General features: G+C 37.7%; 2 protein-coding genes across 3 annotated transcripts; one reads left to right on the forward strand and one right to left on the reverse strand.

Annotated features, from left to right (window-relative positions):
* Positions 1-214: 214 nt before the first annotated feature.
* LOC112185283 (phosphoglucan phosphatase LSF1, chloroplastic) lies at positions 215-10,751 on the reverse strand. The gene is made up of 9 exons (XM_040514168.1): positions 10,226-10,751; positions 10,009-10,080; positions 9,656-9,777; positions 9,219-9,292; positions 2,544-2,685; positions 2,343-2,448; positions 2,150-2,262; positions 1,925-2,069; positions 215-1,516 (listed from the first exon to the last, which is right to left on the reverse strand). Exons 1-9 carry the CDS (start codon positions 10,430-10,432, stop codon positions 1,397-1,399), a joined length of 1,101 nt encoding a protein of 366 aa, XP_040370102.1. The 5' UTR covers positions 10,433-10,751; the 3' UTR covers positions 215-1,396.
* Positions 10,752-17,034: 6,283 nt separating this feature from the next.
* Positions 17,035-18,133, forward strand: LOC112186862 (sister chromatid cohesion 1 protein 2). Of its 2 annotated transcripts, XM_024325405.2 has the most exons (4): positions 17,035-17,283; positions 17,425-17,536; positions 17,709-17,845; positions 17,951-18,132. In XM_024325405.2, exons 1-4 carry the CDS (start codon positions 17,181-17,183, stop codon positions 18,040-18,042), a joined length of 444 nt encoding a protein of 147 aa, XP_024181173.1. In that variant the 5' UTR covers positions 17,035-17,180; the 3' UTR covers positions 18,043-18,132. The 2 variants fall into 2 exon arrangements, with proteins under 2 accessions (XP_024181173.1, XP_040370103.1); XM_040514169.1 differs by having other exon boundaries at positions 17,709-18,133.
* The last annotated feature ends 57 nt before the right edge of the window (positions 18,134-18,190 follow it).

Here is an 18,190-nt window from a genome sequence, read left to right on the forward strand (position 1 = left end):
GTGAGGTAGATACATTTCAATCTTCATTAAACCTAGTCTCCATATTTGGTGACTGATTGATGAAGAAGACATACAATTATTATGAAACCAACCATTCTCAATCGTGGGGCTTCACTCTAAATTATACCGACTCAAATTTTCTTCTTTACTTGGTGGTTGGTTTGAATCTTATCCATATTTCTGGAAGGATATGATGTATATTATAGATGGTAGATATTGCAAATGCAGGAGTCCACATATTCTTCAACTTTCATAGCTTACAATGTAGATAAAGTGAGCTTATGAGCTTTGCATGTACACCACAAGAGCCAAAACTTGAAGTTAGAAAGATCAAAACAAGACACTATGGGGAATAAATGGCTGACATGTGACAGTACAGACATAATGGGTGATGCATTTCAGAGATAAGGCCCTATCCTTATATATGATTGATCTCGTGGATGGTAGCTAGCTACTGACTACAGTGATTCAACTTCGAATTCTCACTTCTCAAATGTGTGTGTGGTTTTCAGTTTCGAGTCATTGAGCGCCCTCTTGTCGGGGATGCGATGACTTTGTGGGTATCGCCTTCATAGTCCTCTAGATGTTTGAACTTCAAATTCTTGTTGTAAAGATAAACACTTTTAACCATTGAAGTTATAATCACCACCATTTCTAACCTTTACGGCGTCATTGATCGATACATTTTGATTGCACAACTTGCCGAACAAACAAGGATAGAAAGTTGGAAACTGCAAGCCTCCAGTTCAATCGTTCAAGCTGGTGCGCCTTATGCATAGCTAAATAAAACATATGGAAATTGCAGGGAAATATGGTTATACCTGTTATTTTGGTTTCCTGGTTCATGATGCATAATCGCTCTACGTTTCAATCACATCGAGTCAATGTAAGCTTTTAAGATGGATAGACGTAAGCCTGGGATTGGCAAGGGAGTATGAGGAGATTGGCCCTCGGATCTGGAAGCTATCAAATCCCAGAAAAATAGGATCCCTCTTTGGTCATTGCCTTGAACTGGAATTCAAGGAATGAAGCTCGGGATGATTGTTAGGAGCAACCACAGTGAGCTAAAGAGAGTGAGGGGGTGTGTTCAGGTTCAGCACATATAAACTATTATAAGCTCTGCCAAGAAATAAAGTGATTGCTTAACATGTCGACATTTCTAACATAGTGTTGACATCCTCCTAACATCTGTCCTACCTGTTAAATGGCGTACATGGATATTCTGCAACAAACAACCTGTGTAATTTTATTGTACAGACCCATCAATGTCATCGACGGAACCTGAAGAAGTTACATTTATAGGAATGCCTTATTTTCAGGACTCGGCAGAAACTAATTGGCATGGAACTTTCTAGTCTCAAAAAATGTATAATCGTGGTGCCGAGGAAATGCCACCTTACTTTGGAGCCAGTCTAATAGGGCATATAGAAAATGCAACACAACGAGCTGCTTTTGCCAGCATGAAGCGCTCATTTTCTGTCAACGGTCTCTCAATCACCTTGATAATATTTGCATCCTGAAACAATGAGATAGAGCCCGCCCCATAAGTGACAGGAATCATATATTGGAGATAAGAAAGAACAATATTCTCCAGAACAATATTCTCCCTATCATTATCTAAACAAAGATTTCATAAATGCTAAAACTTTGTTCTTCTGTCAAGTACAAACAGTAGACTATGTTGTAAATATTGGCATTATATATGGAGAAGTTCTTTCTGTTTGAGTCTTTTCAGTAAACTTGCCGAGGTAAAAGTATCTATTAGATTATGTGAAGAGTTCTTGTAAAAACTGAAAGCATCTAAAGTAGTCCAGTAACTATCTGTTAACTGAAAGAGAAAACAGGTCAACAAAGTCATGTACTCGTTCAAGTCTATATTAAAGGAAACCAAATGTGGAAAAAGATATACGTAAGATGCACTAACTTTTTGCTGTTGTTGAACAGAAGGTCTCACACTGGCTGTATCACCGATTACAATTACATTGTTGACATTCCCGCTGTCATCCCTTTCAGCTGGGGAGGATGTTGAATGTCGCCATTGCCCATTGACAATGAACTTGTAGTAATACCTGGAGAAAACAGGCATTAGATCTCCAAATTTGATCCTTATGACAATTAGGAGATATGTGTTAAAACGCCTTTCACTTACTTTCCTTGTGAAAGTCTAACTTCCGCTTCCGATCGTGATCCACCTTTGTGATTTGCCCGAATTGGATCTTTCCAATTATTCGTGAAATCTCCAACCAAATTTACATCCTCCCCCTGTTATAAAAACAAGGATACTGTAAGCACCAACAAAAACACAGAGAGATGCCTTAAAGAATACTGAAGTTGTCAATTACCTCTTGTCCATTCCATACAAATGTGACAGCATGTGTTGCAGGTCCATCATGTTTACCTTTTTCCACCATGGCTATAAGATCCCATGTTGCCCAAGCAATTGCCGGTCTGCAGTAAGATTTCAAGTATATTTTCACAATTCAAAATAATACTTCTAAGTAAACACTATCATAAAATCAAACAAGGTGGTTGGTGAGACGAACCTGTCAGGCCTACACAAATGCAACCCAGTAACAAAATTATACGCTGCATGAAGGGAAGTATCAGTCATCCAATGCAAGTATGCTATCACGCAAGTAGGAGATCGATCAAAACCACTGGTACAAGTGACATAAACAAGATGATGTTTAAGTATATTGGTATTGAGAGAGATTGATGAGAGAAGTGTGTTTCATTATAGAGAATAGGAGCCCTATATATAGGGATTACAAAGTGCATAATCTAATGTTACAAGGAATACCAATCCGTGTAGGATTGGGAAATCTAGAACCTTCTCTCCTATTCCTATTCCTAGTTTGATAAGGCACACTAAACTTGATTTTCCTTCAACACTCCCCCTTGTGCCGCTCAAACTTGGTGGTGACGCTTCATCCGTTGCCTCGTTAAAAACCTTGCCAGGTAACAAAAACCCTGTGGGACAAAAATAATCCTGGTCGAAGGACAAAAAGAGCACAACACGTCCTTCACTCTTCGAGATCGAACATGTAGACATCATAACTCCCCCTGATGTCGATATCTCCCCTGATTGCTACAATCGTGGGAGTTCGGATAACTTTCTCAATCCGATGCTCTTCACATGTTTCTCGAAGGTGGATTTAGGTAACGACTTAGTGAATAAGTCCGCTACATTATCCTCTGATCGGATTTGTTTCACTTCAATCTTTAGAAGTGATTGTTGTTGCTGATTATAAAAGAACTTAGGCGATATATGCTTGGTGTTGTCGCCCTTGATGAAACCTAACTTCATTTGTTCAATACAAGCTGCATTATCCTCATAAATGCATGTAGGTTCATCTGTGGTAGACTTCAAACCACAACTTCCTTGAATGTGTCTAATTATAGACCTTAGCCATATACATTCACGTACGGCTTCATGTAGAGCAATAATCTCTGCATGATTTGAGGAAGTAGCAACAAGGGTCTGTTTTGTAGACCTCCAAGATATCGCGATGCTTCCCATGGTAAAGACATAACCCGTTTGGGAGCGACCTTTGTGAGGGTCAGAGAGGTACCCTGCATCAGCAAAACCCATCAAGACATCATTGTCGTTTTGATGGAGGGGGGATAGGGTGAGGCCGGCCACCCTTGATGGTGGTGGCGGCGTTGGCAGCAACATGGCCGGCCACTATGTTGTGGTGGACGGCGGCTTCATGCCTAATGGGGTCCGATCCCATTCTTTCGTCATTCCTTTTCTCTCTGTAGGGATAAAATAGGCCCATATCAATCGTACCTCCTGGGTATCGAAAGATTGTCTTTTCACCAATCCAATGGCGGCGTGTTGGCGCAGAGCTATGTCGAGCTAACAAGTTCACTGCGAATGAGATATCCGGTCTTGTGCATTGAGCTAAGTACAATAATGCGCCTATTGCACTTAAATAGGGCACTTCGGCCTCTAGGGGTTCTTCGTCCTCATCCCTTGGACGAAACGGATCTTTTCCGGGCTCAAGATTACGGCCGATCATGGGAGTACTCGCAGGCTTTGCTTTATCTTCATTAAAGCGCCTTAGAATTTTCTGAGTATATGCAGACTGATGGATCAAAATCCCATCACTACGGTGCTCGAGTTCTAAACCGAGACAAAACCGTGTTTTCCCAAGATCTTTTATCTCAAATTCGGATTTCAAGTAATTAGCAGTTTCCTTTAACTCATCTAGAGTTCCAATTAGGTTCATGTCATCGACATAAACTGCTACGATTGCAAATCCGGAACTTGTTCTTTTAATGAACATGCATGGGCATATTTCATTGTTAATATATCCCTTCCCAATCAAGTAGTCACTTAGACGGTTATACCACATCCGTCCAGATTGTTTTAATCCATATAGTGAGCGTTTTAATCTTATTGAAAACGCGCTCCGTGGTTTAGAGCCACTTGATTTGGGTAATTGAAGTCCATCTGGAACCTTCATATATATCTCTGAATCTAGATCCCCATAGAGATATGCTGTAACCACATCCATAAGCTGCATGTCAAGTTTTTCGGAAACTACCAAACTGACAAGGTAGCGGAACGTTATAACGTCCATTACGGGAGAATATGTCTCCTCGTAGTCGATTCCAGGGCGTTGTGAGAAACCTTGCGCCACAAGGCGGGCTTTATATCTTACCACCTCATTTTTCTCATTACGCTTTCTAACAAAGACCCATTTATGGCCAACAGGCTTTACACTTGGGGGTGTCTGCGTTACAGGCCCAAATACCTGTCTCTTTGTTAGTGAATCCAATTCAACCTGGATCGCATCTTTCCATTTAGGCCAATCTGCTCTTCGTTGACATTCTTCAACAGAGCGAGGTTCGATATCATCATATTCTATAATCCCTTTCGCAATATGATATGCAAATGCATCATCAATTGCCATAGAATTTCTATCCATCATCTCATGTACACTAGTGTAATTTATGGAGATCTCTCTATTCTCTTGGAGTTGGTTCTGACATTGGAGCGTCCCCCAATGATGTCTCTTGGACATAACCATAATCCTGAATATTCTCATGAGATGGATTATTTATATCGATGATTAATGGATTATTCTGTGCCAAACTCGCTTTCTTTCTTGGGCGAGAATCCATCGAACCTATGGGCCTCCCGCGCTTCCTGGCAGGAGCCGTGGGCCTAGCCATAACTTCACTACCACTGTGGACGTTGGCGCCATGCTCAAGTGCCCTTGAGGTGGCGTCATGTCCTCTAATTTTAGGGACATCAATCCTTGCAGGCACGTTTGCAGCAGGTATGTGTGATCTCGTCACTTTTAGCGATATCAGAAAACGCATCAGGATCGATTCTGCTACGTTCTGAAGATCGGGAATTCTCCGCATTTCAATTTCGGACTGTGCGGTTCGGGATCAAGATGAGACAGAGTGGGGACAGACCACGACAATTCCGGTCATTCCTGTTGAACATTGATGTTCTTATCTCCCCCTAACGATGGGAAGACTGTCTCATCGAAGTGACAATCCGCAAATCTTGCGGTAAAGAGATCGCCTGTCAAGGGTTCTATGTAGCGGATAATCGTTGGAGAATCATAACCAACGTAAACGCTTAATCGTCGTTGAGGACCCATTTTGGTGCGCTGTGGAGGCGCAATTGGCACATAAACTGCGCACCCAAATATGCGTAAGTGTGAGACATTTGGCTCATACCCAGTCACCATCTGGGACGCAGAAAAGGGTTGAGTGGCAGTAGGCCTCAGACGAATAAGCACAGCTGCATGCAATATTGCATAGCCCCAAGCAGAAATAGGGAGATTGGTGCGCATTACCAATGCCCTAGCGACCATTTGTAGTCGTTTAATGGCGGCTTCTGCGAGATCATTTTGGGTGTGAACATGAGGAACAGGATGTTCAACATCAATCCCAATGGGTATGCAATAATCATCAAAAGTCTTTGATGTAAACTCTCCAGCATTGTCTAATCTTATAGACTTAATAGGATGAGCAGGGTGGTGAGCCCTTAACTTAATGATTCGTGCTAGGAGTTTAGCAAATGCAGCGTTCCTTGTGGACAATAGCATGACATGTGACCAGCGTGTCGATGCATCAACCAATACCATAAAATATCGAAATGGTCCGCATGATGGTTGAATAGGTCCACAAATATCACCTTGGATTCTTTGCAAGAATGGTATATTTTCTTTAGTGTCCTTTGCATAGGATGGTCTCGATCCTAACTTTGCTAAAGAGCAGGCTTTGCAGAACGAATGATGGGCTTTATAAACAACCAATGAGGATTTTGGTTGAGCCACAAAGGCACAAGTGACTTTAGAAGTAAAAGTTGGAGACAAAGGAGCCTTGGTGGCGTCAATGCCATCCTGAGGCCGCAGGGGGAAGGCGGCGCCGGCCAAGGATGGCCGGATTTGGGGGTGAACGGCGCCGTGAGGTGCAGGGGCTCCTTCGGTGTCCAAAAACCGAGTTTTACTTCTTTTCGTTCTGAAAAAGGGATGTCCGTGTGAAGTCTTTAATATACGGATCATCATGTCACGACCTGGGTGTCCCAAACGGTCGTGCCAAAGCCTATATGTGTCGGAATCCCATAAATCATCTCTCATGACATGGTTGGATTCAATGACTCGAATAGTGGTTGCATACAACCCACTAGAGTGACACATAAGTTTCTCTAAGACTCGTTTATGTCCGTAGTCATTAGAGGTAATGCAAAGGAACTCTTGTCCATTCTCACAATGCGTTTCCGCATGAAAACCATTGGTTCTTACATCGTGTAAGTAATAAAGTTCGAGAAATATGTCCATGACATGAGATAAAATAAATCGATACTTTATTAATAATAGCCAATGATTACATCAAAGTTTCTTGACCAAAATCTAATCCAATATAAAAATCAAACCGTAGACAAATCGTAGTCACTCAATCGTTTCGGTAATTTCAATTTAGTTGTGACCAGGTAAGGTAAGGCGAGATTTTGGTGGAGCGTTGCTCACTTTTAAAACCGTTCTCTCAGATCCAACCTTGCCTAGACATCACAAGTACTCTTGAGTACGCCTAGAGGGAAATAGTTAATACAATAAGTCATTTTATTGATTTAAGGCATAATAGCCATTACATAATTCTTGGAAAAATAAAAGACTATAAATAAAAATCTGCGGCATTTTGTCTTCATTGCCAGATTTAAAGTCTTTGTGATCTCGAAGTCTTGATCACCATGATGCGACTACCTTCGTAGGTACATTGCAAGTTCAGGTCCATTGATCAGACGTTCCATATCAGAAATAGACACCATAAAGAGGATTCTCCCTTGATTGAGGCGCATTGGCGCAATGTGCATAGTCCCTAGGACTGGTGGCGTTGGAAAGTGATATCCATGGCCAACGTTGGCTCCATGGTTTCCAACCCTATGTCCCTCAAAATCACGCCTCCTACGGTCGTGTGATTGTCGCCTTGAGCGATTACCTTCTTGAGCATTTCGATCGTATGGATCATGACGTCTATGGCGACTTTCTCTAGCCATAGGATGATGCTCTTGATAGCTATCTTGAAGCCTATCAAATCTTCTTTGCACAAGTTCATTGCCATGTCTTTCAGCAGTGGCCATAGCTTCAATAAGCTGTTGGAAACTTGTGATCCGTCTTGCATTTACATGAGTCCGGAATAAGTCAGAGGACCTCATAGCATAGACGGGGAAGGTATTGAGGGTTTTCTCAATCAATTGGTCTTCTGTGATTGTTTTTCCACAGAGACGCATCATTGCTCTGATGCTGAGAGCTTCCGAATAAAATTGCATGACAGTGTCAAATTTAGAGAAGCGAAGATCTTTCCATTCTGCTTCTGTATTCGGAAGTATGGAGTCACGAACATTGCCATATCGTTCGTGAAGCGCATGCCAAAGCTTTATGGCGCTATCCTCATTTATGAACTCAAACTGTAGGTCACTATCCATGTGACGTTTCATGAAGGCAAGTGCCTTGGAATTATCTTTCTCAGTTTGAGGGTCTGGAGCTGTTTCTATAGGACAAAGCTCTTGGATAATATGCAATAAATCACGGGCAATAAGGTGGATCTCGATATCAATGACCCAAATTAAGTACCTTTTGCCTGCATAATCCAATGGAACAAAATCGAGTTTGTTCATGTTTGACATCCTGAAAGATGAAACAAGAACAAGTTAGTTTCGGAGTCAATGCTTCCACGAAAACTAATATAAATAAGATTTCCGAGCTATGCTACCAAGAAATCTATTTCCAAGAATAATTGGATTAGACCGAAACAATGATGTTTGTATGGTCAAAATAGATGCTCACGAACGCTCTTAGTCCGTAGCATACGAACGCTCTTAGTTCGTTAAATCGATGCTTACGGACGCTCTTAGTCCGAAGTCTTACGAACGCTCTTAGTTCGTTAATTGCGTGAATCCCCACGATTCCGCTTTTCGAGAATCGAACCCACGTTATAAGAAAGGTGGGATGTAGAAGAAGGGAGGTTTTCAAGTCCCCGAGAAAAGAAGAAGAAATATAAATTCCGAATTATAGGAACTTCAAAACTTACTCTTTTGAATACTTACTTGGTGAAAATTCGGAGCAGATTCTGTTCTGAACAGCTTGTACCTCGATTGGTGTACAGATCTCAATATGACTCCGATAAGGCTGAAATTCGGAGGTTAGATGGAAGAGACAGAGAAGAACAACTTTGATGAAGAAAGTTTTTCGATCTGAGCTTCCGAACTAGACGTTTCGAGGCTTGCAAGAAGACGGATGTGCACAGGAACGGGAAAAAGATGCAGTGGGTGTGCGTTGGCATGTTTGCGCAGCAGGGATGCTCCGGTGGCAGCAGGCTGGAACGCAGGGCTGCAGGAAGGGGGCAGCAGGGGCTGCTGTGCAAGGTTGCAAGCACACGGGCGCTCGGGCTGCAGCGAAGGCTCGGCTAGCTCGGGCTAGGGGCTGCTTTGTGAATGAGTTTTGGTTTTCTGTTTTGTGGTTAGAGTCGTGCTGATAACGTGTTTAAGTATATTGGTATTGAGAGAGATTGATGAGAGAAGTGTGTTTCATTATAGAGAATAGGAGCCCTATATATAGGGATTACAAAGTGCATAATCTAATGTTACAAGGAATACCAATCCGTGTAGGATTGGGAAATCTAGAACCTTCTCTCCTATTCCTATTCCTAGTTTGATAAGGCACACTAAACTTGATTTTCCTTCAACAGATGATTCTTTTTCAATAAACGTAATAATAGCCCCACGCAAAAAGGTAGTTTCTTCCTCAAATCAAAAGAATCTCCATCCCTGCAAAAAGAAGCAGACATTTTAAAACGTCGTACTAGCAATCTTGTAACCAATTAAAGCATTACATTCTGAATCATTATAAGACAATAACATCTAGGATCTGTTCCCCCTCTAATGAAAAGTAAATGATATCAAAAGCACATTTCCACCAAAAATCCAGAAAAATGTGCCATACGTGAAATTTAACAAATGGGAAAAGAGCTGACATTTTTACTGTATACCATGTGATGCAATGATAGTAGGGAAAAAAAAATGCAACAGATGTTGGGCAAGTGCTCCAAAGATAGAGATGACCTCAGAAACAAAAATGTGAATGTGTTTTAGCATAATTAGAACACTGCATACAACCTTTTATTAATTTACCTTATTGGATAGTTGATCATCAGAATATCGAACTTCTGACATGACTCATTTATTGAATTGGAATTGATTCCCCAGTTTTGTGTCTCGGTTCCAGTTTGAAAATTTAGTATAGCAGTAATTCCCTGAATGAAAAAATTCATAGCAGTTAAAGAAAGAACTAAATAAATCAATAAATACAATAAGTTGCAGAGACTCTAGAACATCTTCCTTTGCCACCATGAAAGACAGCATATTGACTGAAGCTGATAGTGTCTGGAATGTATATATGCATATTGTGTTGATTTCAAATTTCCCCTCACATTCATCACAGATATGTTGGTTTGCTTAAAAATACAAGGTATAGCAATACTCACTGCAGCATTTGACAATGCCTCCACATCATCTTCTGTTTGAATACATGACCCGACATATATTTGCTCTGTTATCTGACAATGAACAGCAGAAATAAACAGCAGTTTTATAAGAATTTGCACGACTCGGATATAAACTATAACCTATCAAAAGAATAAAATACTATACATTTGCTAGTTTTTGGACAAGTAGCAAAGAAGAATTTGATGAAGATCACACCTTACTATAGCGCATACCAAGTGAGTGATCATAAGATAATTCGCCTTTTGAGCGATCCAGTGCTTTAATATAAAATTTCCGTAAGCCTATTCTCCATCTCCAGGCTCCTCTTCGGACAGAAAACAAACCAGTTGGCTTATGGGTTTGGCAGTAGTGTTCCTCTGCACTGTTGGTTGAACATGACCATTTCCATTCAAGGAATTCCATCCTTGTGGTTTTAGAAACTTTGAGGAGAACATGACAAAACCAGAATTGCCACTGCTTCCAGCAGATGATTGCAAATTTGAAGCCAATACACGGTTGTTCCAAGTTGCAAAAGGAACTCGACCTCTATTGAATAGATTATCAAGATCATTCATAAGAAGCAGCTGTTGAATTGGAAAGGGAGAAAATGGCCTCTCAAGAACAAGACTATAAGATCCTGTCTTCTCCTTCAGCATCTTCCTGAAGAAACCAAAGACTGAAAAAATAAAAACAAAAACCACAATGAACAGACAATCTTTCGCAGTTAAATCACAAATTCAAAATTTTCAAGAGGCTAACGCAGACACTTTTTTTTTTTGGGATGAAACTAACGCAGACACTTGATCGCATGCACAGTGAAGAGAAAATGTTTGCCTACTGCCATTAATTCATTTAGTAAACAATACTATGCTCCAAAACCAGCATTTAGTACACTCGACCTACTCCATAAACTCTACCCTTCAGATCAATGGATACTAGTAGTCAAATCTACTTAACAGAACGCCAATACAGAACAAAAAGTTCCTACAGTCAAGTCAAATACAAGTTCATTGCAATAGCAAGATAATCCAGGAAGGCGAATGTGAGTATAAAGAAGAGTAATTCAAAAACTTGGAAAGGCAAATGCAGACACTTGATCACATGCACAGCGAAGAACAAAATGTTTGTCAACTGCCAATAATTCCCTTCAATAACCAATACTATGCTCCGAAGCCAGCATTTAGTACACTCAACCTACCAATACCTCTTCATAAACTCATGGATTCAAATTTGGTAGGATAAGGTTGGGGGGAAGAGAATCTAAGGGGGGTGTATTGTATTTGGATTTGTGCAGACTTTTTTTAAATGACAGACTTTTTGAAAAGTCCACAGACTTTTTAAAAAGTTGATAGACTGTTATGGATTTCTTAAAACCATTGATTTTAGCAACAGACTTTTATTGATTCATGAAAATCTATATACTTTATTATGAATGACTTCTATAGATTTCTTAGGATGTACAAAATATTAAAAAAAAAATGCAGCCCAAACACAAAACAAAATAATAACTTGTTGTCTCTTCAATGCTCCAGTATCTTCTAATAGAAATTGACTCAAATAAATGATTATTAGTCTGTCTAGCGAGTTTGTTCTCATTCCTAATCTCCCAACAACATAAATATACAATATAGATCACTTGATGTTTATGGTTAATTATTCTCATCAATTTTGTTTTCGCCGATTAACGTATATTGTAGCAATATTGGTCAATCTATAATCAATCAATTGAAATTCAATTGTTCAACCTTTTTTTGAACCATAATATAAATTCAAATTAATGAGAATAATGAATTAATAAGATAAAATTTAGTATGGTTCAAGGTCTTAGGGTTAGACCACAATATTTGAGTTTTAGGGTTTCATAAATTATTTTTATTGCTATTAGGGTTTAAAGTATCACAATTGAAAAAAAAAAAAAAAAACAAAACAAAAATCGCATTCAACAACTACAATGAACATGTTGGGTATCAAAAAAGGTTGATATCATAAAAGATTAGAAAAAAGGCAAAAAATTAAGAAAGAGAGATGATGAAGGACAAACTTCTTCGTGCGTAGAGAGAAGAACTTTGATAGACTTTTTTTTTTTTTTTTAAGAGGAAACTTTGATGGACTTTTTGAAATCTTTGGTCTGGAGGCTGGAAAATTATTGGAGTTTGGTATATATAGTTAACACTACAAAGTCCATGATTATCCATGATTTTCTAATTCCATAAGTATGAATGATATTTTGAATACCTCTGTACTTTTATTCATTTTTTAAAATCCTAATTGAATACCTCTAGATTTTGGTGGAATTCATGAAGTCTTTAAAAATCCTAATTGAATACCTCAAGACTTTCATGGACTGTTAAAAGTCTATATTGAATACACTCAGACTTTTAGGGGGGTGTATTGTATTTGGATTTGTGCAGACTTTTTTTAAATGACAGACTTTTTGAAAAGTCCACAGACTTTTTAAAAAGTTGATAGACTGTTATGGATTTCTTAAAACCATTGATTTTAGCAACAGACTTTTATTGATTCATGAAAATCTATATACTTTATTATGAATGACTTCTATAGATTTCTTAGGATGTACAAAATATTTAAAAAAAAAAATGCAGCCCAAACACAAAACAAAATAATAACTTGTTGTCTCTTCAATGCTCCAGTATCTTCTAATAGAAATTGACTCAAATAAATGATTGTTAGTCTGTCTAGCGAGTTTGTTCTCATTCCTAATCTCCCAACAACATAAATATACAATATAGATCACTTGATGTTTATGGTTAATTATTCTCATCAATTTTGTTTTCGCCGATTAACGTATATTGTAGCAATATTGGTCAATCTATAATCAATCAATTGAAATTCAATTGTTCAACCTTTTTTTGAACCATAATATAAATTCAAATTAATGAGAATAATGAATTAATAAGATAAAATTTAGTATGGTTCAAGGTCTTAGGGTTAGACCACAATATTTGAGTTTTAGGGTTTCATAAATTATTTTTATTGCTATTAGGGTTTAAAGTATCACAATTGAAAAAAAAAAAAAAAAACAAAACAAAAATCGCATTCAACAACTACAATGAACATGTTGGGTATCAAAAAAGGTTGATATCATAAAAGATTAGAAAAAAGGCAAAAAATTAAGAAAGAGAGATGATGAAGGACAAACTTCTTCGTGCGTAGAGAGAAGAACTTTGATAGACTTTTTTTTTTTTTTAAGAGGAAACTTTGATGGACTTTTTGAAATCTTTGGTCTGGAGGCTGGAAAATTATTGGAGTTTGGTATATATAGTTAACACTACAAAGTCCATGATTATCCATGATTTTCTAATTCCATAAGTATGAATGATATTTTGAATACCTCTGTACTTTTATTCATTTTTAAAAATCCTAATTGAATACCTCTAGATTTTGGTGGAATTCATGAAGTCTTTAAAAATCCTAATTGAATACCTCAAGACTTTCATGGACTGTTAAAAGTCTATATTGAATACACTCAGACTTTTAGGGGGGTGTATTGTATTTGGATTTGTGCAGACTTTTTTTAAATGACAGACTTTTTGAAAAGTCCACAGACTTTTTAAAAAGTTGATAGACTGTTATGGATTTCTTAAAACCATTGATTTTAGCAACAGACTTTTATTGATTCATGAAAATCTATATACTTTATTATGAATGACTTCTATAGATTTCTTAGGATGTACAAAATATTAAAAAAAAAAATGCAGCCCAAACACAAAACAAAATAATAACTTGTTGTCTCTTCAATGCTCCAGTATCTTCTAATAGAAATTGACTCAAATAAATGATTGTTAGTCTGTCTAGCGAGTTTGTTCTCATTCCTAATCTCCCAACAACATAAATATACAATATGGATCACTTGATGTTTATGGTTAATTATTCTCATCAATTTTGTTTTCGCCGATTAACGTATATTGTAGCAATATTGGTCAATCTATAATCAATCAATTGAAATTCAATTGTTCAACCTTTTTTTGAACCATAATATAAATTCAAATTAATGAGAATAATGAATTAATAAGATAAAATTTAGTATGGTTCAAGGTCTTAGGGTTAGACCACAATATTTGAGTTTTAGGGTTTCATAAATTATTTTTATTGCTATTAGGGTTTAAAGTATCACAATTGAAAAAAAAAAAAAAAAAAAAAAAAACAAAAATCGCATTCAACAACTACAATGAACATGTTGGGTATCAAAAAGGTTGATATCATAAAAGATTAGAAAAAAGGCAAAAAATTAAGAAAGAGAGATGATGAAGGACAAACTTCTTCGTGCGTAGAGAGAAGAACTTTGATAGACTTTTTTTTTTTTTTTTAAGAGGAAACTTTGATGGACTTTTTGAAATCTTTGGTCTGGAGGCTGGAAAATTATTGGAGTTTGGTATATATAGTTAACACTACAAAGTCCATGATTATCCATGATTTTCTAATTCCATAAGTATGAATGATATTTTGAATACCTCTGTACTTTTATTCATTTTTTAAAATCCTAATTGAATACCTCTAGATTTTGGTGGAATTCATGAAGTCTTTAACAATCCTAATTGAATACCTCAAGACTTTCATGGACTGTTAAAAGTCTATATTGAATACACTCAGACTTTTAAATTCCATAGATTTCTTTAAAAGTTCCACTAATTCCATATACAATACACCCCCCTTAAATTCCATAGATTTCTTTAAAAGTTCCACTAATTCCATATACAATACACCCCCCTAAAATGAAGTGTAGACAGGTGTATCAGTTCATAGACCTAATGCACTTGCTCCCGCCAATCCCTACAGGTTGAACCAGGTATCTTTGCATTTAGATACTGTGTCGTGCAACCTAGTACTTGATAATCCAAATACTAGTTTGAGGGGGATGCTAAGAGTATAGGTTAAAGTCAACACAATATCAAGTTAGTATAAATTGGGAGACTTACCTTTACTGTATGTTAATTAGTCATCTTTGTAAACATACCTTGAAAAATACCAATATCAGTTGTTCTTCTACTTTCTTCTTCTCAGTTGCCTCCGTAGCTTTTCTTTTAGTTCTATTTACCTTTCATCAACCTTATCGTGAATTTTAGCAGACTACAGTACATCAAATTTGTTGATCTCCACAGAGCCTACTGCCCCATGTCTCACATATATTTGAAATGAAGGGGTGAGAGTTTGTGGGTTTTACGCAGGATGTGTTTACTTTGGACGTGTTTGAGGTGCTGCAGGGGTCTGGGTCGGGGTTTGTGTAGGATGATGACGGCAAAATTGTCACCAATTACGATGTGATTCAGGGCACTTCTGATCTCAGGTTCGTTGGACTGGAATTCTTGTTCCATTGAAATGGCTATATATAGTGTTCTGCTGCTACAGAATTTTGCAATCCGATGCTTTAATGTATGACTGGTTTAGCTAAGGATGACATGTATGTGTTGGTAAGTGGTAAAAAGGTGTGCTAAAGATGTTTGAGTTAGCTGGCCTTAAGTTTGTTGCAATCTGTAGCCTACAGGTTAGCTAGGATTGTAATTTGTAGGAATGTAGTTCATATTATAATGAAACGTACACTTCATTTCAGTATAGTTACAGGGACTGGACTATAAAAGATTTTCTTGTAAGACTCAGATATATGGTTATTTTGTTATTGCTTTTGCCATCTATGGGATCTTGTTAAATGCAGATAAAATTTTAAAGGATGAATGGGATGGTGTCGCGTATAGAGTACAAGCCTACCTCCTTCTGGGTGTTGTTCGAATATACTCGAGAAAAGTTGAATATCTTTTTGATGACTGCAATGAAGTGCTACTAGGCATCAAGAAATTTGTGTTTAGCGCAAAAGAAATGCACCTGCAGAAATGCTGTGTGCCGCTTATCACTCTATTACCATACCGGATAGGTTTGAACTTGATGCTTTTGATGTGGGGAGCCTTGAAGATGTCAGTGGATAAGTTGCATATCTCACGTGTAATCAGCAGTTTCCCCATATGTTGTAATCATACTTAACATATATGTTTAATTACATTTCAGTGAACATTTGGTGCCTCACAAAGAAATCACGCTTAAAGGTATTAAATTTGTGGTCCTTGATGTTTCATTACTTTGTTTTAGCTTGTACAATTTCACACAATTTCAGCATGATATGGAACAGATTGTGCACAGTGGAATGGAATAGAACGACTTTCATCAGAAATTGTAAGTCATATGCTCATGTTTTTGGTTAACTCAGCTCCTTTAAGCCTATTATACTTTCATTCTACTTCTATTTCACTTGTCATGAAGTCTTTCCATATAGTTTACTTTTCTCCTTTTGAGGGCTGAAGAGACACTAGTTGTCAATAATATCCAAAGTTCCTTATTAGCATTTTTATTGTTATGATTAAGTTTTATCAGTGATATGCCTGAGATGTCAGTTTGTGTTTATGCAGTATGATCATATGGAATTTGGTGCCTGCCACAGTATTTTCTCGACTTTTTACTTCCCAGTCAAAAGATATATAAAACCATTTGATTATGCTTCAAGTTTAATGAATTTTTGACATCATGTATTCTTTTTGCAATATCTTTAATCTTTTTTGACAAGTAATTTTTATCTCCAGTGTACTTTCTTCTCACCTGATGGACTTTGGTATGGAGTTAATAACATCGAGTAAGGGAGCTGACTCAAAAGAAATCGTAGAGCAGCTTCAATGGAATAGATTCTCTCAAGAAGAATATGCTGACATTGATACATTTATTGGCATTGAGAAAGGACCTCAAAACCAAGTTAAGCAATATGGTGAAGATAATGAAACCACTGGAGAGCAGATACAGACTCCAGATATACCACTGCCTGAAGATGGAATTCAGGAAGATGGTCAGAAGACTCAGAACCATGAGATCTTTATGGGAATAATAGAGAACCTTCCTGCCATGTGATAACTGGTGAGGATCATCAAAGTGAATGAGAGGAGACAATGGAAATAGACTCGGTGCAACCAGAAAGTCAGAGTTTTCAGATTACAAGAGAAGAGCGTAGTCTAGGAAACTTAGAAGCTGACATGGAGAATCAGAAAAATGTTACATTTTCTCAAGAAGAATCCTTGGGCTTGATGTGCTTTGTGGAGCCAAGAAACCTCAAGAACTTTTTTGTTCATATGGAGAAGAGAATCATAATGATGAAGAGCCGACTAAGTTACAGGACATGATTGCACCAGATACCATAAAAAGTATTCTGGAAGAAGATCCAGATCCCCTCTCAGTTGCATATGATGGCAGTCCTGATGCCAAGCAGCCATATACTCTAGGTCAAAATTTCTCAATAATGGCTTTTATTTAACCTCTTAGTCTTTCAATTCCTATTATTGTTTCTGTTTTAGGCTTTGTTATTCATATCTGATCTCAGACCTTCGCTTGTAATTTTTCCTAATTTTTTTCTCCTAATGCAGGTGTTACTACACCAAAATTGACGTCTGTTCCCAGACCAGCTTCCAAGAAGTCGGCTCGGATTTCTAGGAAAAGAAACTGTGTCTTTGATGATATAGTAGTGCTGCCTAATGAGTAAGTGATGATTTACTGCTTCTTTAGATATGTTAAGTTGAAGTGTTCATGTTTTGCCTAAAAATTCAAATAATATTCGGTGCCTCCACCATTATCTGATGGAACACTTGGACATTTTTGTATTACAATGGATTAGTTGAGCAAGGAATGAAAAACCGTAATTTTGTTACAGGGCAATCAGGCAAAGTATACATGATGCTAGTGACTTGGTTGCTAAAAAGAAAGAAGTTCCCAAAAATGCCCATGCTGTTTGGAAAACTAATCGAATTGGAAATCTTGCGCAGAATTTCTTGGAGCCATTGATATCTAGTGATTTAACTGTCATTTTTTTTTTGATACATTTACTGTCACTATTTCCTTTCTGGTTCATTAGTTGTGAAACCATTCATAACCCTATTTCTGTGATTCTATTAGACGTTTCGCAAGAGCTTAGGTCCCTCTCATGCAAAAGGAAATTTAGGAAATTAAGGAGTACTCCCGAGAAGTTAGATTTGTTGGCCTGTTGAAGGACTCGTATATCAGAGCAAATAGAGGTTGTAAATACGGAAACTGTTGAACCTACAGAAGACTTAGATGTGTTGGAATATCCATGCACTGTCCAGACACACCTGTTCTTCGCTCAAAATCAATCAAATCATTTCATAGTCCAAGGAG

Source organism: Rosa chinensis, chromosome 2, assembly GCF_002994745.2.
Source record: "Rosa chinensis cultivar Old Blush chromosome 2, RchiOBHm-V2, whole genome shotgun sequence".
Classification (NCBI taxonomy): domain Eukaryota; kingdom Viridiplantae; phylum Streptophyta; class Magnoliopsida; order Rosales; family Rosaceae; genus Rosa; species Rosa chinensis.

What these genes read in the sequence shown, in the direction of transcription:
- LOC112185283 (XM_040514168.1), bottom strand. Translation starts at nt 10,432, where the DNA reads ATGGAATTCCTTGAATGGAAATGGTCATGTTCAACCAACAGTGCAGAG. An exon ending in ATTACGTTTATTGAAAAAGA is followed by an intron (nt 2,686 to 9,218) that starts ATCATCTGTTGA and finishes ATATACTTAAAC; the next exon opens with ATCATCTTGTTTATGTCACT. An exon ending in GTTAGACTTTCACAAGGAAA is followed by an intron (nt 2,070 to 2,149) that starts GTAAGTGAAAGG and finishes TGTTTTCTCCAG; the next exon opens with GTATTACTACAAGTTCATTG.
- LOC112186862 (XM_040514169.1), top strand. Translation starts at nt 17,181, where the DNA reads ATGATTGCACCAGATACCATAAAAAGTATTCTGGAAGAAGATCCAGAT. An exon ending in CAAGCAGCCATATACTCTAG is followed by an intron (nt 17,284 to 17,424) that starts GTCAAAATTTCT and finishes CTCCTAATGCAG; the next exon opens with GTGTTACTACACCAAAATTG. An exon ending in ATAGTAGTGCTGCCTAATGA is followed by an intron (nt 17,537 to 17,708) that starts GTAAGTGATGAT and finishes ATTTTGTTACAG; the next exon opens with GGCAATCAGGCAAAGTATAC.